The sequence below is a fragment of the Zootoca vivipara genome, chromosome 5 (genome assembly GCF_963506605.1).
Source record: "Zootoca vivipara chromosome 5, rZooViv1.1, whole genome shotgun sequence".
NCBI lineage: Eukaryota > Metazoa > Chordata > Lepidosauria > Squamata > Lacertidae > Zootoca > Zootoca vivipara.
This window is the reverse complement of record NC_083280.1, coordinates 84,840,511-84,859,645: the sequence shown is the minus strand read 5'-3', so window position 1 is coordinate 84,859,645 and position 19,135 is coordinate 84,840,511. Positions and strand designations below refer to the sequence as shown.

The following is a 19,135-nucleotide window of genomic DNA, read 5'->3' as shown; positions in this document are numbered from 1 at the left end:
CAATGTAAAGACCCCTTCATCGTCTGTTTAACTCGTTGCTTGTTTTCCTTCTCTTCCTGTTTTGTGGGATGAAGGTTATGCAATGAATTTTATTATTTTTAATTATTTTTCTTAATTATTTAATATTTTTAATTATTGTTGTGTTGATATTTGTGTACAGGCATGGTCCTCACAATAAACAGATTTGTTGTTAAGGCAGATGAATAAATGAGCAAATTAATTTGGATATGCAGAAGACATAAGGAACCGCAGAAAGAGGGGGATGGAAGTCAAGTTTTGAAATGTTAAAATGATTGCAAAATCAGGGAAATGTATAAATCTGAAAAGCATAAATTATATATATAGAGAACCAAATAATCTATATGTTGTGATATATGCAATTGCATTTACCATGTTGTTGTTGTTTAGTCGTTTAGTCGTGTCCGACTCTTCGTGACCCCATGGACCACAGCACGCCAGGCACTCCTGTCTTGCACTGCCTCCCGCAGTTTGGTCAAACTCATGTTCGTAGCTTCGAGAACACTGTCCAACCATCTTGTCCTCTGTCGTCCCCTTCTCCTAGTGCCCTCAATCTTTCCCAACATCAGGGTCTTTTCCAAGGATTCTTCTCTTCTCATGAGGTGGCCAAAGTATTGGAGCCTCAGCTTCACGATCTGTCCTTCCAGGGAGCACTCAGGGCTGATTTCCTTAAGAATGGATAGGTTTGATCTTCTAGCAGTCCATGGGACTCTCAAGAGTCTCCTCCAGCACCATAATTCAAAAGCATCAATTCTTCGGCGATCAGCCTTCTTTATGGTCCAGCTCTCACTTCCATACATCACTACTGGGAAAACCATAGCTTTAACTATACGGACCTTTGTCGGCAAAGTGATGTCTCTGCTTTTTAAGATGCTGTCTAGGTTTGTCATTGCTTTTCTCCCAAGAAGCAGGCGTCTTTTAATTTCGTGACTGCTGTCACCATCTGCAGTGATCAAGGAGCCCAAGAAAGTAAAATCTCTCACTGCCTCCATTTCTTCCCCTTCTATTTGCCAGGAGGTGATGGGACCAGTGGCCATGATCTTGGTTTTTTTGATGTTGAGCTTCAGACCATATTTTGCGCTCTCCTCTTTCACCCTCATTAAAAGGTTCTTTAATTCCTCCTCGCTTTCTGCCATCAAGGTTGTGTCATCTGCATATCTGAGGTTGTTGATATTTCTTCCGGCAATCTTAATTCCGGTTTGGGATTCATCTAGTCCAGCCTTTCCTTACATTCCAGGTTCCTATGCAATATTTTTCTTTACAGCATCGGACTTTCCTTTCGCTTCCAGGCATATCCGCAACTGAGCGTCCTTTCGGCTTTGGCCCAGCCGCTTCATCAGCTCTGAATCTACTTGTACTTGTCCTCCGCTCTTCCTCAGTAGCATGTTGGACGCCTTCCGACCTGAGGGGCTCATCTTCCAGCGTCATAACTTTTATATGCCTGTTGTCTTTGTCCATGGAGTTTTCTTGGCAGGGATACTGGAGTGGCTTGCCAGTTCCTTCTCCAGGTGGATCACGTTTAGTCAAAACTCTCCACTATGACCTGTCCATCTTGGGTGGCCCTGCATGGCATAGCTCATAGCTTCTCTGAGTTATTCAAGCCCCTTCGCCACGACAAGGCATTGATCCATGCATTTACCATATATCCCCATAAACCAGCAGAGCACAAGGTGTTTCATCTCACAGCACCTTCCAACATTTCTGTGATTTTATATTTATAGAATATATTATAAAAAATTTTGTGTGTGTTTATAGATCTCTCCTTATCTATATCTAAACATATGTATATATCATATGTATATATTAAAAACCGGGAATACGGTACTTTTTTCCACTGCAACAAATGCTATATCCAGACACACAACTCACTAGCAAACGGATAAACTTATTATACGCGTTTCTACTCTTGTTCGGAAGGCTCCAATTCCGCGCATGCTCAGCTCAAAAGCAACTCCGCCCTGAGCTCCCCGCGGCTTCGTTCCCGACAAAGCGCAGGCGCGGCCTCCCAGCGCCATCGAAACCCGCGCTTCTGCGTTCGCTCGCACTGCGCACGTCTGCTCGTCGCAGCCCGCCCCTCTTCTCCTCCCTTAGGAGCCCCGCCCCTTTCCGCCCCTCCCTCCTGGAGCCGAGGACTTCGACGGCCCGCGGCATCTCCTCGATAGGGCTGTCTTCTCCGGCGCCTGCCTGGGCTTCGACACTCCCCGCGCCCGTCCCCCCTCTCTCTGCCTCCCTCCCTCTGCAGTTTGCCGCAAAGTGTCTCCTCGGCGCTCCCTTGCTCGCCGCCGGCCCGTCTCCGTAAGCGTCCCCGGGGCCGCTCCAACTTAGGCGCCTGCCTAGGACAGCTCGTCCGTCGTTGCGCGCCCGAGTCGCGGAGGGGGTCCTTGCGCGCAGGCGGGCGGCGAGCGCGAGGTGTCTCCTTCACTTCGCCCTCCAGCGCGGCCTTCACGCGGGTAGAAGAGGGAGGGGCGGCGGCGGAGGCGCGCGCGGGTCTCTCTGGGTCTCGGAAAGAAGCACGTTCCTTTCCCCCCCGACTGGGCAGGTAAGGGCCTTGGCGGGGTTACCATGACAACGCGGGGTGGGGTGGGGGGTTCCTTTTGCCCGGGGGTGATGGCGCGGGAGAAGAAAGAAGTTGAAAAGGAAGCATCTCGTTTCCCCGCAACAACAGCCCGGCGAGGTTGGCTCGGCCTCAAATCCCTCCTGCGGGGCTTAATAGGGAATTTATTCTGTTCAGGGTGTTTCTCCACGCGCTCTTTTTGTCAAGGTTTTCCGTGGGTGGGTGGGTGGGTGGGATCGCGAGTAGGGTGTTTCCTCCCGATCCCCCCATTTCCTTTCCTCCTCCCTTTGCCCCTTGTGAGGTATCTGGCGCAGGCCCTCCTCTCTCCAGTTTCCTGTTGGGGCTTTCCTCTTCGCTTGCTTTTCAATCAGTCAATCATTTTGTTTGTATGCTGCCTTTCCGAAGTTAAAACTATGCTCAAGGCGGCTTACAACATATATAAGAAAACCACAGAACTACAAACATAAAAGCAATTACGGTATAAATAATGAACAAAACTTCAAAAAGTACACAAGCAAATCGAACAATTCCAAAATAAAGATACGGACAACCTGTCATTTGCTTTATTTCCTGTCGCTCCCCCCCTCCGTTAACCCCTCATAGTTTGGGGGTCAAGTAGCCTTGGCGTCCAGTTAAGTTGAGCATCAAGGTGGCTCCCTCTCCCTTTCCTCTGCAGTTTCCGGATGGTTCACCCTTGGAAGTTTTTGGCTTGGCTCCCGTTTGCAAACTGTCCCCTTTGCAAAAAAAGAGCTGGCATTCTCCTATACCCCCCCTTTTCAATCCTAGTTTTCGGGTTCAGATGCTTATTCCTTTATTTGTAGCTTTGTGACGTTTGCAAAGAGGAGAGGAGGATGTGCTTTTCTGGTGGGCTGTACTTAGGCTGGCGATTCAGGGAAGGGGTCAGGACTTGCTCCCTAAGATGGCCGCAAGGAAGAATTCACATTGCAGTAGCAGGGGGAAAGTTATTTTATCTTCTCTCTCTCCACCCCCCCTCCTTTGTCCCCAATAGCTGCCCCACCCAAAGTCATCTCCTTTATGTGGGACAGAGGCAGCCTCCATGAGTAAAGGGACACTTCTGTGAGGGAAACTGCAGACATTTTCTGTTATCTTTGTGTGTAGCATTCCTCCCCAAAGTCATGACACGAGAGTTATCTGAATACCATGAGTTATTAATTCTAAAATCTGTATAATTTTATTTTTAATGTAATTTTCCATTTTATAGATTCTCTAAATTGGACTAGATAGCTATGTCTTTTAATCCAGCATGTCAGCCGCGTCCAAGACGTAAGTAGGGAGATGAAGTAAGGATGTTGAAGTAACCTAACTAACAGATTTATAAGTTGCAGTAAGAGTGATCGTTGAAGTTGAGACTAATACCTAACCCACTATATAATCCACAGTCAGAAAAAGTCAAAATAAGTATTTGAAATCTAGGGGACTAAGCTGCTTAAATATCTTTAAATAAAATCTTATAGGTTTGTCTGCCTGGACTGCTTAATATGTTAATATGTTGGGAGTTGCAGATATTTGCAAAGCCTTGGGGATGTGCTTTGTGATCAGGGTGTGGAGGTGTTTGAAATAATAACTTGAGGGAAAGGTGCAGCATAATTATGTAATCTTCATAACTTGTGGTTTAATCATCATACATTGGGCTGCCCTTAGCAAGGGTTTTGCAAATATTTTCTCTCCTTGATTGTCTGTCCCTAGGGCTCAGCACATAACTGGAATTAGAAAGTGCAATTATTTGCTAAAATTCATTATTAAGAAGTTGTTACATGGCTGGCACCTTATTCTTAATTGTATTGACTTGGAATTCTGCCCCGCCTCCCATTGGTTTCAATGGAACTTAAACACTTAACTGTTCAAATTGGCAGGCCTTGTGTTTTTTCTTTGCAAATGTATGTTCCGATAAAATTGTCAACATTTTTTGAAATTGGGAGAGAGTGATATTTAGAATGCCTATTAAAACTTTGCCTCGTGCTCTACCAACTGAGCTACCCATAAGTGCCCCATTGAGAGTGCAGGGTAGTGGACCCTGCCTATCCCCAAAGTGAGTTGCTTCAGCTACCACCAGCTGAAGAAATGGGTGGTCTGAGGTTCAATTTGCTGATCCTACTGGATAGGAAAGGAGATGTTGGCTTTCATTGAGCCCATGCTATCCCAGTTGACAAAACTAGATAGTACAAACCCACACACTTGCATTTCTCTAATACAGTGGAACCTCGGTTTATGAACACCTCGGTTTATGAATTTTCGGTTTACGAACGCTGTGGACCCATCTGGAACGGATTAATTTACTTTCCATTACTTTCAATGGGAAAGTTCGCTTCAGTTTATGAACGCTTCAGTTTATGAACAGACTTCCGGAACCAATTACACCCATGCTTCGGGTTAAGTACGCTTCAGGTTGAGTACTCTGCGGACCCGTCTGGAACAGATTAATCCACTTTCCATTACTTTCAATGGGAAAGTTCACTTCAGTTTATGAACGCTTCAGTTTAAGTACTCCGTGGACCATCTGGAACAGATTAATCCACTTTCCATTACTTTCAATGGGAAAGTTCGCTTCAGTTTATGAACAGACTTCCGGAACCAATTGTGTTCATAAACCGAGGTACCACTGTATGCAAGTGAAACATAATTAGTATTGTGTTATTGTAATATTTTTATACCCAGCACAGCAGAGAGATGGAAACACAGGCCTTTGTTGTAGGATAAATATTTATTTATACACTAGTACATGCGAAAATGTACTAATGTTATCCTTAATGCCTCAAATGTGCACTAATGCATTTTGACTCGGAAATATTACATATTGATGTTTGGTTCAAACCACTCATTGAATTCTAACTTTCTCTCAGAATGAAAGATCCATCATCTGAGCAGGAGTCCATCAGATTGTGACTAGGGTTGCCAACTGACCAAAAATAATGGGCTTGGCCTGCTTTGGTGCTTAACAGCAGCATAGTGTGCAGAAATCTGAAACCGAAGCTCTTCACAACATTATATCCGCCCGTCAATATTTTAAACATATTAATAACAAATGCTGTGAACCAAGTTTAACAAGTATTTTGTTCAGTGATATGCAAGTTAAATGTGGTGTCTAATTCATGGTACACGTTTTGCCGATCGGAAAGTTGGTGGTTTGAATCTGTGCATTGTGGCAAGCTCCTGTTGCTCTGTCCCAGCTTCTGCCAACCTACCAGTGCGAGTAAAAAGGTACCGCTGTGGTGGGAAAGCAAACGGCGTTTCTGTGCACTCTGGCTGCCATCACAGTCCTCCTCATGCTGACCACATGACCCGGAAAGCTGTCTGTGGACAAACGCCGGCTCCCTCGGCCTGAAAGCAAGATGAGCACCACAACCCCAGAGTCGCCTTTGACTGGACTTGACCGTCCAGGGGTTCTTTCCTTTTTTTACACGTTTCATGCAGTTTGTGCTATATGGGGTGTGCGTGTGTCTGTCCTCCATTGTCAAATGATTCTCCATATTCTGCATGAGCAAAGCTGTATTACAGATTAAAACAGATTTGTGTGGGAACAGTTTAATAAGTAAAGAGGATATTGGGTTTTACTTCCACTATGTGAATAGATTTGCAGCTGTTACTGAGTGGCTCCTGGCATTATTGGATGTGAACATCTGCTTTTTAGGACTTCCATGCATGGAATCGGGGAGGAGGCATTTTGTAAAATGCATCAACAATTGTTTGCATGTTACAATGTATTTTAACTATTTGTATATATTTGAAATATTTGCCCTTGCTGTTGTAAAAGTGCACCCAGATCCCCCCCTAAAAACATCTAGAGGTATGTTAGTCTGTCATCTTAACTTTGCAATTCCTTTTAGTACAGTACTGCATTGCCAGACTAAATATATCACCTTTTGTCAAATTACTTTAAAAAAAAAATCATGCAGCAGTGCTGGCTAACCATCTCATATATGACTTGTTATTTGACTTCACAGCAGACAGAACTAATTACTGCTTATGTTTTGTTCTTGCAGTACTAACATTCCTATTATTGTGTCTCCCTAGCTCCAATGGCTATCCCGCCACCATATGCGGACCTTGGCAAGTCTGCCAGAGACGTCTTCAACAAAGGATTTGGTATGAAAACATTTGTAAAGAATATAGTATTGTTTCCAGGCGGACACAACATTTACTGCTGATTTCAGCAAACCCAAACTATGCAACATAGTTGCTGTCTTCCACCTTTCCCCCACATTATTTAGCAAATTATTGCTAGAAGTGGAATGTTTATCACCAGAATGTTTGGCATGTCATTAGACATAAATGTACCTTGCTGCTGAATATTTTCACTGTTTAGTTTAGTTTCTCTTTGCACATAAAGATTGGCACTGCCGAGTACAGTGGAAGCCTACTGTATCAGGAGACTAATGTAGTAAAAGTATTAAATATAGTGCTTAGGGAATACTTAGAAGGTAGCTCAGATCAAAAGTTTCTTACGATAGGCCTTAGCACTACAATTTTCAAACAGGAGTAGATGTTGCAAAGGGAATTTACTATTGGTTATAGCAAAGTGAGAACTCGCCTGTCTACCCTGGGTGCTGTTTTTTTTTCTGACAGGAGCAAGAGGTGGGAGTTGAATGAACAATATTCCCCCCTACTAGTGCTGGTAGCTGATTTCCAGCGAGGGAAACCTTAGTTTTCAAACTGTGGGATGGTTCTTCCTTGGGGGTTGCAGGGCACCAGGAGCAGGGTGGGAGTTTATGAGGTTATTGGGAGGGATAAGGTCCTGAGGCAGTTAAAAATTTCACTCACCAGCAGCTGAGAACCTCATGGGTTGAATGCCCCTGAACAGAAAGCACTGATTGATGCATTTTTGGGTTTGTGGAAATAAACAATGTACTGGGAAAAGGGGGGTTCTGAAAGAGCTGCTCCTTTTTTCCTTGTGTTAATTTGTGTATCATTTTATAATGGTGTCAAAGATTCTGCTCTGTTTCTCTTCTGATGTCAGTGCAGAATTGCATGTTCACTGACATTAGAAGAGAAACACTTAAAACCACTTTGAGGTTGCTGGTTTTACTTTGTTTTGTTACAATCAAGCTGTATAGTAAGTATTATTAATCGAATGAATCAATCAATCAATGCACCACTTGAAACAGTTAGGGATTCCCCAAAGAATCCTGGGTACTGTAGGATAATCCCAGTCTCCTCACGGTGCTACAGTTCCCAGCGGGGCTTAACTATATTCCCCTCCCCATAGAACTCTGTGAATACTAGCTCAGAAGAGGAATGGGGACTCCTATCAGCTCTTAGCACACTTAACAAATGCAGTCGGTGGCATTCTTTTGCGAAGCCATAACTATTTAAAGTGCTTTGATACTGCTTTAAATGTATAATGCAAATGGGACATACCCCCCCCCCCCCCGGGCAAAACAGCTTGCTAGGAGAGAGCCTTGCTGGAGGAATGCAAGGAGAATTGATTTCTTGTCTCTGGGTTCTAAATTGAGCAATGACTGCTTTCATGAAACCATTTATGTATTCATATTCCATACTAACTACTGTGGGGTGCATCTAAGTAAATATCTCTCAGGTAAATATTGGGTTCATTCCGCATTGCCAAAACTTCAAGGGGATCATGGAAGCCATAAATTGGTTTTTATATTGCTCTGGTCTAGCAAAGGTCTGTTGAGTTTCTGTGGACCAACAGTGAATCTTTCAGAAGGGTGTGGGGTGAGATAGATAGGCAAAGATGCTTTAGAGTTGGTCAGGAACCCATCGGAAAGCAGCATGTCCTGGGCCTACTCTGTAAAGTGCTTTTGCTCCCACTAAAAGCTTGGTGTGAATTCTTTTGGGGGTGGGTCCTTGTTCCAGGATTTCAGTTTTTAAAAGTCTTTCCCCCCATCTGTTCCGGGAACGAGCATTTTATATGCAAGATGTTGCTAGAGAAATTGATTACATCCATATAGATGGTAATTTCAATTGTAGAATGCTTTGTTACCACTCTAGTTAAATAAAAGCAATGCTTTAGTAAAAGAGCCCTTGCTTATTCATCAGAGATGTAGATGTCCTGAGATCAGAATTTTGTTACAGTTATGCAACCAGGAAGAGAGCAGCGTAATGTTTTCTTACGACTCTGCCTGGAATTGTATTCAAGCTTGGCTATAGTGTAAACTGATTGAAACACTGGCATGTTGTATAAAAGGGCAGTAGTAATTTCAGTTCTGTCTGTCAAGGTTTTGGTCTGGTGAAATTGGATGTGAAAACGAAATCTGCAAGTGGAGTGGTAAGTGCATTTCGGTGTAATATTAAACAGTAGCTCATAACCTCTGAAATGTGGGGAGGGCTCCAGCCCCTTCTCAGCCTTCCCACACACCCTTTCTCCCCTCCCCAGGAAATAATAATAATAATAATAATCTGCCCTTCATTACATGTTGCCAAGGTGACAAGAATATTAAAATCAGTGAAAACATCTTAATAAGCAAAAGCCCATGGGTTAAACTTTTCTCCATGAGGCATTATTATTATTATTTACCCTCCCATCATCCTAAGGTCCCACGGAAGGTCTCAACAATTTAAAATGCAACATTAAAAACAGTTCAAAACAAATTCAATTCCAAATTATTATGTTGCATGCTCCCCCCCTTAAGATTTCAAGCACATAGAAATGAAGGAGAAAGTAGTTTTATTTCGTTTCATTTTCTCTTTCTCTTTTCTTGTCTTCATTGCAAACTAAGTTGACCTTGTTTAACATGCAGTGTTCTGATGTGACAGCTGAATGGGGAATCTGCCATGGGCTCATTTCTCTTCCTTCCCTTGCAGGCTCCTTGCCCCTCCCTTTTCTCATCTGTAATAATCATAGTTTGTTCATGATCTCAATTGTAGCAGAGATATACAGCCTGTCGAGAAAAAATAAGGGATATTATAATAGCAATAGCAATACAGTAGTAGTAATTGCTCCTCTCGTCATTCCCCTTTGGTTTGTTAAACCTTTTCTTCCCACCTGCATTGTCCTGCTAGGAGTTCGCAACAGCTGGTTCATCAAACACAGACACAGGAAAAGTGAATGGGAGCTTGGAGACAAAATACAAGTGGTCTGAGTATGGTGTTACTTTCACAGAAAAATGGAACACGGATAACACTCTGGGAACAGAAATGGCAATTGAAGATCAGGTAATTGAATTTCGATTTGCTGAAAAGTTAAGTGGAAGTCACTTTTTACACCTGCTAATTCATAACTTTTTCCCCTCTCTAAACTAGCTTGCCAAAGGTTTGAAGTTGACATTTGACACAACTTTCTCACCAAACACCGGGTAAGTTCTTTCCCTCTTAAGTCTTGACACGTTCCACGTAGATTACACTAAAAGTGAGAGATGAGTTAATGAATGCCAATGAAGAAGACTTCAGTGGCTGGAGACATACTGTGGTCTTTATAAACAAAAAGACAAACACAAAACGAATTCACACCACATACAATACTTACTTTAATTTGTCTTAATTTTAAAATACATCTCAGGGAGATACATGGTGCCTCATGCCCATGGTTCAAGAAATAATTCTATTAAATCTCAGTGAATTCAAGCAGATGATCCCAAAAACACGTGACAGAGGAAAACCAGCCAAACGTACAATAATGGCTATTCATCTGACCTGGCAAAAGACACTTTTCTGTCTCCAAATGCCAGTTATAACCAGAGTGGACAGTATGAAGCTGTTTTTTTAGTTCTTGTTGGTGTCACAGAATCCAGACTTCTCTTCATAAAATGTAGTAGCAGATATTGCTATCAAATACCGTAGTAGTAAGTGGGGAAAGCCTCCATTAACTTGTGTTTGAACTGCCTCGATTCCTAAACTCTGACTAAAACAACTTAAACTGCTCAATCGGCTTATCTACTCTGCAAGAACAGGAGTTATTGATTGTCTTAGGCTGGGCTTCTGCCTGACTCATGGAGAAGAATGACGGGCAAATATTTGTATACTTGAGTGGCATATAATAAACTTACTGATTTCCATTTACCCTATGATATGCTTCCAGTTATAGCATTTGAGAGGGACCCAGGTGGCGCTGTGGTTAAACCACTGAGCCTAGGGCTTGCTGATCAGAAGGTCGGCGGTTCGAATCCCTGTGACGGGGTGAGCTCCCGTTGCTTGGTCCCAGCTCCTGCCAACCTAGCATTTCGAAAGCACTTCAAAATGCAAGTAGATAAATAGGAACCGCTATAGCGGGAAGGTAAACGGTGATTCCATGTGCTGCTCTGGTTTGCCAGAAGCGGCTTTGTCATGCTGGCCACATGACCTGGAAGCTATACGCCGGCTCCCTCGGCCAATAATGCGAGATGAGCGCGCAACCCCAGAGTCGGTCACGACTGGACCTAATGGTCAGGGGGTCCCTTTACCTTTACCTATAGCATTTGAGAAAATGTGGAACCACTTAACACCAAGTGAGGCCATAGGTCCAACTGCCAGCAGCTCCCCATGATTTTCCTGCCCTACCTAGAGGTGCCAGGAATTTGATACTGAACAAGTTTCCTACTGTTACTAATTGAGTTACTAATTTCAAGTAAAGTCATTCTACAAACTCTCTTGCCCCTTAAACATACAGATCTCCTCCTTCTAACCACAGGTTGGCTCTGTGGCTCTTGATCTAGTAAATATTCACATTTTGGACTATGTGGACATCTTTAATTTATCTGCTTAAGATGAGAATCAGTATAACTTGTGCATTCCAGGGGAAGAGCGTTTTTTTCTCTTACATATTTCTTTTTCCAGAAAGAAAAGTGGCAAAATCAAATCTGCTTACAAGCGTGAATGCATAAACCTCGGGTGTGATGTTGACTTTGATTTTGCTGGACCTGCCATCCATGGTACCGTTGTCTTGGGTTATGAGGGCTGGCTTGCCGGCTACCAAATGACCTTTGATAGTGCCAAATCCAAGTTGACAAGGAATAACTTCTCTGTGGGATACAAGACTGGAGACTTCCAGTTGCACACCAATGTGTAAGTATCAGAAACTAACCTTTACACAATTGCAGGTAATGAAGGCATCCAGAAATCTTGAAAACTAGGGGAAATAATTTCATTGTTGGAGCTGTAGTAGTACTGAATATGCCTATAGTCTGAATAGATTTTTTTTGCTGGGTGATTAATTATCAAAATAATTTTTGAAGGTCTAGAATAGCAAAAGTACTTTTTAAGCATTGTTCTATATTGGTTGTTTTAAAAAATGTTTTTAAAAAGTTCATGCATGCATTTTTTTTTTTAAAAAAATGGACTACCTTCCTAACTTAGGTTTCATGCTCCAGTGAGTAGTTTTATTTCATACAGCTTCAACTGGATATGATCTAGTATTGGTATGAGAACTTGCAGTTTCTCATTGATAAATACTGCATTAGAGTGTGTTGGATTGTTCAACTTCCGATTTCAAAAAATGAGGGTTGCTTTAAAAAAAATTGTAACATGGCTTGTAAATTCAAAATATATTTTGGTTAAATTAATATAATTTAGTTTTGCTTGGTAAGTAAAATGTGTAAAATTGCATAGAAATTATTTAAAAAATATTTAAAAAATCATTGCCAAGTACTTGTAGTTATGTTATATATTTATAGTGTTTAGCTAGTTGAATATTATTATTAAATTAAGTTTCGCCCCTAAAACGACACACCCTAATACTGCGTGGAACATCTTGATTAGTTGGAAGACTGCAATACCTTTTTAACTCGGCAAGTCGAATTAACAGAGACAAGGCAACCTGAGTTGCGTTGACAGCCCAACAGAAAATTGAGGTTTCAATTACTTAAAAGAAATGGTGGCTTGCAATTGTAGCATGATATGGAAGGCTTTTTGAGAGGCTGTAATCTAAACAAAGAACTGTAAAATAAGCAAGGAAGTACAAGCCTTTGAGAAAAAACTTATTGCATACCTTTTAGTACTGCTTTTTTTTGTGTGTTCTGAAGTTTCCAACTGCATGGCATCAGTTTGTATGCAGTTGTCTCTTTTTGAGGGCCAGAAAACAAGTGTTTGCAGAGCCATATCCTTTTTCCCAGCCCCTGAGAAACCTTGGGCTGGACTGGACAATACCGTACTTCTCCCTTGTGATGTTTGCCCTGCCCCCCCATTCCTGGATGCCTGTTTGAATATTGCCTCTACGTGCACACCTGTTTTGTGCAGTTAAATTTTCCAGTCCTAATCCAGCAACTGACCTTTGTGCAATCTGGGCCTACAAATGACAAATCTTACATGTGCATTCTACCTGTTTTGAATATTGTGCTGCCATTGTGCCCCCATCCCAGAGTGGACATCCTGGGGACATTGGAGATGGGGCGTGGGAAGAACAGGCGTACTCTTGCTCCCATCCATATAACTAGAGAGATATGGTTGTGTTTTTGTTGGAGGCAGACGTTGGGTCTCTTCTCTGCCATTCTTGGGAACATGGGAAACTACCTTATGCTGAGGCAGGCGCTTGGTCCATCTAACTCAATATTGTTTACACTTGACCAGCAGCATATCTCCAGAATTTCAGACAAGGGAGTCTCTCCCAGCCATAGCTGCCAAGTTTTCCCTTTTCTCGCGAGGAACCCTATTCAGCATAAGGGAAAATCCCTTTAAAAAAGGGATAACTTGGCAGCTATGCTCCCAGCCCATTTAGAAATGCTGCAGATTGAACCTGGGACCTTCTGCATTCTCCTTTTAATTTCATCAATCTAGGTTTTCAAGATAGCCTGCAAAAGAGAACCATGAAACAAATATAAAACAGATCAAAAACATCAGAAACAAAAGCAATTATCGTAGCAACTGTAAAAATACAAAAAGCAGTAGATATCAAATCAGTTCTGTATTTCCTCAGCTCCAGCTTCTTCTCTTGAGTGGCAGCAGGAGGGAGTGCCTTGAGGGAATTTTCGTACTTGAAAAGTTACTGGTGGGCCTGCTGCTGTAGTTCAGTTGGGATGTGGGCGATGCTGTGGTCTAAACCACTGAGCCTCTTGGGCTTGCCGATCAGAAGGTCGGCAGTTCAAATCCCCGCAACAGGGTGAGCTCCTGTTGCTCTGTCCCAGCTCCTGCCAACCTAGCAGGTCGAAAGCATAGCAGTGCAAATAGATAAATAGGTACCGCTGCAGCAGGAAGGTAAACGGCGTTTCCATCCCCTCCGGCACTCGTTGCAGGGTCCCGTTGCTCCGGAAGCGGTTTAGTCCTGCTGGCCACACGACGCAGAAAGCTGTCTGTGGACAAACACCGGCTCCCTTGGTCTGAAAGCGAGATGAGCGCCGCAACTCCATAGCCGCCTTTTCAGTTGACTTAACCATCCAGGGGTCCTTTATCTTTTTTACCTTTTAGTTCATTTGGCAGTTAGTGCATGGATCAATGGGGTCTGGAACCCTAATGTACTACGGGTTTTTTTGGTGAGGTGGATGAGAACTGAATATTCATGAGCAGAACAAAAGAATCTGTTGTGGCTTGCCATCATTGTAGCCTTTTACTTACCAGGCTTTTTATCTCCCACTACCACCCTCAAATGCAGTCACTTGCTATGTCACGGGGAAGCCTCAATGCTCTTCTTCATTTGAAGCTTTTCTTTATTTTATCACTTGAATTAAAAAAACCATTTCAAAAATATCTTTCAGCAACGATGGGTCAGAGTTCGGTGGCTCAATTTACCAAAAAGTCAGCGACAGCCTTGAGACTGCTGTAAACCTCAACTGGTCAGCGGGCAGCAATAGCACTCGTTTTGGAATTGCAGCAAAGTACCTGTTGGATCCTACCGCTTCTATTTCCGTAAGTAGAACTAGAGAAGAAAATGCCATAGCTATCTTGGTCCACAAAATATATCCCTTGCCATGAGAAGTACCCCTCCCCCTCATAGCTTGAATGAGCATCTCCCAACTGACCTTTGTTCGTGCCTGAGTTGGCCTTTGTGAGCTGCCTAACTCCAACTTTGGCATGAGCAGCTTTTCTTAATGGCTTCGTAGTCTAAATGAAACAGGGTGGGCTCTCGGTAGCATCATTTTCTCTGAGAACTAGCACGGCAAAATGGCTAAGAACATATTCGAAGCTGCCTTGTGCACGGACAGATAATTTGTCTACCTCAGTATCATCCACATTGATGGGCAGCATCTCTTTGGAGTTTCTGAGGGGGCAGGATCATTCCCATCCCTGTTTCGTAAGTTTACACAGATGAATTGCTTCGTGTAGCAGAAAATGCTGTGTACAGTTGTACCTTGGCTCCTGAACATCTTGGAGAGCCAGTGTGGTGTAGTGGTTAAGAGCGGTAGACTCATAATCTGGGGAACCGGGTTCGCGTCTCCGCTCCTCCACATGCAGCTGCTGGGTGACCTTGGGCTAGTCACACTTCTAGTCATAACAAGTCTCTCAGCCCCACTCACCTCACAGAGTGTTTGTTGTGGGTGAGGAAGGGAAAAGGAGATTGTTAGCAGCTTTGAGACTCCTTCGGGTCGTGATGAAGCGGGATATAAAATCCAAACTCTTCTTGGGAGTCAAACGTTCTTGCTTCCGAATGATTGAACACTAGAAGTGAGTGTTATAGTTTTTGAACGTTCTTTTGGAAGCTGAATGTCTGATGGGGCTTCCATGGCTTCTTATTGGCTGCCGGAGCTTCCTGCAGCCAATCAGAAGCTGCACTTTGGAAGTCAAATGTTTTAGAAGTCGAACGGACTTCCAGAACAGATTCTGTTTGACTTCCAAGGTACGACTGTATGTTCTAAGAATTGTGGTAAGGTTCACTCATGAATGGAAATGAGGTCTAATTACATAGCAGGGACGTGATTGCATTGGGGCAAGGTTCCCCACAACTGTGTTTTGAGCTGTAAATTTAACTGTAGGTGTGCCATTATCTTTTACCCCATCAGTAAAATTAGGAATAAACGACCTGAAAGGAATGGTTGTAAAGTTAAGATAAAACCATATGAAGCATTCTACTGCATGTTTAAAGTGCTTTACAGATATTTGATGGAGATTATAACAGTCCAATATTGTAGTGAATAGCACTGCTTCTGAGGTTTCTGCCTGGTATGGCTGTAATGGGTTTGTACAGAACTCCCCAACGTTCCTTTGACCTGTGGCCTCATTATTTGCTAAGACACACGTACATAGATGGCAGTATATAAATACTAACCCATCTCTTGTTTTCATTGTGCATGACAAGATAGGAAGCTGTGTCATAGTAGAAACAGGCCTTAAAGCTTAAGAAACGGGAAGAAAACCCAAGTTGCATAGATCTCCTGGTTTGAGCAGTCATGAGTACTAATGATTATCTTCTGCCTACAAATTCTGGGAGCCCTTGGTAGCCAACAAAAATGTATGGTTGTCAGGACATGCTCCTACTGCTCCCGTGGGTTATGTCCCTGGTCTCGTGATAACACCACCGAAATGCAGTAGAAGGTCAGGGACAAGCAGAAGTGTGAATCTGTCACCCAGCTCTGAGCTAGAGAAGGGCTGCAGAGGCATGCTGCTTCTCTCTCCCTCTGTACCTGCTGGACAGCAGAAGTTTTAACCCCTTGGCAGAAACAGAGACGATGCAACATGACTTCTTCATTCTCCTCTGGTGAGGGGCAGCAGGGGTGTGTCTCTGCTGCGACTGGGCCGTTGCAACTCCAGCAGCCCAGTTGTGTACAAAGACAAGGCTCTTGCTCTTGTGTTCTCCCTCCAGCTTGGTCCCACTGTGGGGAAGCGAGTTGCATTCATCATTACTTGCACACGGGAACTGCATTGCTAAAGCCAATTTGCAAGCTTCTGGGGCCTGTACTTATCCTGCCCACCTCGCTTTAGGGGCGGGTTTGGTGTTGCCATGGCGAGGGGGTGAGAGATTATTTGAAGCCTGGTCATCATGGCTCCATTTGTGTGGAGAGGGTAACAACGTTTAGATTTCTAGGCATTGAGTTACAGGAGGATCTGTCCTGGAGTGTTAATACAAGGGGGCTTGTGAAGAAGGCGCAGCAGAGACTGTATTTTTTGAGAATTTTAAGGAAAAACCATCTTCCACAAAAGCTGCTGCTTGCCTTCTATCACTGTGCCATACAGAGCGTGCTCACGTACGGTTTATGTGTGTGGTACGGAAGCTGTACTTCCCAGGACAGAGCAGGGCTGTGTAGAATTATTAAAACAGCAGAGAGCATTATTGGCTGCTCACTCACCACCTTAGAACAAATTTACACCACCAGGTGCCATAGAAAAGCACTAGATATATCAAGAGATCCAACGCACCCTGGTCACCATTTCTTTCAGCTCCTGCCATCGGGACGGAGATATAGAACAATGCAGGCAAGAACGAGCCGTCTCAGGAACAGCTTCTTCTCTAGAGCAATTTTGGCCTTAAATGGAAAGCCCGGACTTTGAAGTCATCTTATTTTACTTGTTATTTTGTAGTATATTTACTGTTTTTAATTAGCTTTTGTAATTTTGGATTATGCGGAATGCTTTATCTGAGTGGATGTAGCAACCGAGTAATTTCGTTGTTCCCGCAAGGGGACAATGACAATAAAGATATCTTATCTTATGAGTCGAAAAAGCAGTTGAAGAAAGCATTACATTCCGGTTGCGGGTGCTGCCTTCTTGCTTTAGTTGGGCGCTACGTTCTTTGGAGCAGGGCAAAGGGATGTTGAAATTAGGGTGCAACATATTGTGAGGCACAAAGGATTGATAAAAATGTCATCTTGCTTCTCGTTGTTTTGCAGGCAAAAGTGAACAACTCAAGTCTAGTTGGAGTTGGGTACACCCAGACCCTGAGGCCAGGTAAATAAATTTGATAAGAATGTAAGAGATATTGAAGGTTTTGATTAATATGCAGGTTAACGGTGGCTGGAGTCTGTTGTTAACATGCTCTTGGAAGTTGGCAGCTCTCCATTCAAGTTTCAAAAGAGACTTTATATATAACGATGAGAAAACACTGTCCAAAATGTATAAGATCTTATTAGAATGGTCAGTGAAGGACGAGGATGTAAAATCAGCCATGGTAAAATGGGCAAGAGATCTAGGTCATAACATGCAACTCTCAGAATGGCAGAAATTGTGTAGGGAAGATCTTAAGTTCACAGCATGTTATTCTATTAAGGAAAACTACATGAAGGTCTTCTGTCGCTGGTATATAACACCGAGGAAATTGACGATCATGCACAAAAATAATTCAGACTGTTGGAAATGTAAGGAGGCAGTGGTGGGATCAATGTACCATGTCTGGTGGACTTGTAAAAGAACAAGGGAATTTTGGGATTCAGTCTATAACGAGTTGAAAAAGATGTTCAAAATTTGACAGTTCTCAGAGCAGCAGAACTTGCATCTTCAAAAAGGATTTACTTGCATTCAGTATGAAAGTTTGAAACTTTCCCTTTTAAGTGTCTCCGCAACTTAACTGGTATGTAGTTGTGTGAAGCTTGATGCTTCTAATCCCAGTGGCGTCAGCACCCATGTGTGTTTCAATATAATTTACTACCTTTGAGTATTGAATATTGTTAGCAGCAACTGATGTGTTCTGTGAACCTTGCCTTCTCTAAAACCCTTTGGTTATATTGATCTGCAGGTGTGAAGCTCACCCTGTCTGCCCTAATCGATGGGAAGAACATCAATGCTGGTGGACACAAACTTGGTCTTGGCCTAGAATTGGAGGCTTAAGAGGTGTGAAGAAAGCTGCCGCAGGAAATGGGATATCAGAAGAATATGGCCTTAAAAATGTATTTCCAGTGTGACCCGGGGGGCTTTTTTTCCTACTCAGACGGATGGCCTAGAACAAGAGCTGTATTCAGAGTATTTAGGCAATTGTTAGCTGGTTTTTAGTTAAATTGGTTACCTATCTAGTTCTCAATTCTGCATTAGTGCAGTCACTACATAATACATTATTTAAATGTATTTAACTGTTGAATGCACTACCCACAAATAATGAAATAGACTTTATGAAAACCTGTACACATGTGTGCATGTTATGTTTCTTTTAACACGTGATAATAGCCATTGAAATAACAGAATGGATCAGTGGATGTTCTGAAAAGTAAGGTCAACGGTTTTGTTAAAATCACCTTAACTAGAAATACTTTTGGTATCCCAAGGCAATTCGAAAATTATGAATAAAACAAATACACACACATACTTGTGCCTCCAGATATGTTGAAGTTATTGATAGGGAGGGCTGAGGTCAGCCTTACTTTTGCTTTAAAAAAAGCTGCCTGTTGTTCCAGGTGCCCTTGCTCCTCGGTGTTCTGGAGCATTTGCTATGCATCCAGTTTGCCGAAGCTGTTAAATGTACAATCTGGGGATTTCTTGAGTTTGGCCATGGCTTAGCGAGATTTTTTGAGTGCAGTACTACTCTTGGGGCAGTGGTTTAGTGATGCCTTAAGGAATCATAGAATTGTAGAGTTGGAAGGGACCTCGAGGGTCATCCAAGCCGCTGAAATGCAGGAATCCTGCCCGCAGCTGTCCATGGGTGGGTTCGAACCACCAACCTTCTGGTTAACAGCCAGATGCACGGGCCTATTGAACCACCCGAGGGCTGCTTCTCTTCTTGCCTCTTAACAAAATATGCCAGCAATATGAAATAGAAGCGGCTTGGAGAGGAAGAGGTACAGAGATTGCCTCCTCGGGCAAATGTCTGCCGTGGGGAGT

General features: G+C 43.1%; 1 protein-coding gene across 2 annotated transcripts; it reads left to right on the top strand.

Moving 5' to 3' along the window:
• The first annotated feature begins 2,390 nt into the window (after window positions 1-2,390).
• On the top strand, window positions 2,391-18,618 carry VDAC2 (voltage dependent anion channel 2). Of its 2 annotated transcripts, XM_035137959.2 has the most exons (10): window positions 2,391-2,557; window positions 3,795-3,856; window positions 6,605-6,676; window positions 8,770-8,819; window positions 9,554-9,706; window positions 9,794-9,846; window positions 11,303-11,530; window positions 14,152-14,302; window positions 17,218-17,275; window positions 18,060-18,618. In XM_035137959.2, the coding sequence occupies exons 2-10, from the start codon at window positions 3,820-3,822 to the stop codon at window positions 18,149-18,151; spliced, it is 894 nt and encodes a 297-aa protein (XP_034993850.1). In that variant the 5' UTR covers window positions 2,391-2,557; window positions 3,795-3,819; the 3' UTR covers window positions 18,152-18,618. The 2 variants fall into 2 exon arrangements, with proteins under 2 accessions (XP_034993850.1, XP_034993851.1); XM_035137960.2 differs by lacking the exon at window positions 3,795-3,856 and having other exon boundaries at window positions 2,392-2,557.
• Window positions 18,619-19,135: the final 517 nt, after the last annotated feature.

Excerpts from the sequence above, each read along its gene's own strand:
- VDAC2 (XM_035137959.2), top strand. The coding sequence starts at position 3,820 with ATGTCTTTTAATCCAGCATGTCAGCCGCGTCCAAGAC. Across the intron at positions 14,303-17,217 it reads ATCCTACCGCTTCTATTTCC|GCAAAAGTGAACAACTCAAG; the intron begins GTAAGTAGAACT and ends GTTGTTTTGCAG. Across the intron at positions 17,276-18,059 it reads CACCCAGACCCTGAGGCCAG|GTGTGAAGCTCACCCTGTCT; the intron begins GTAAATAAATTT and ends ATTGATCTGCAG.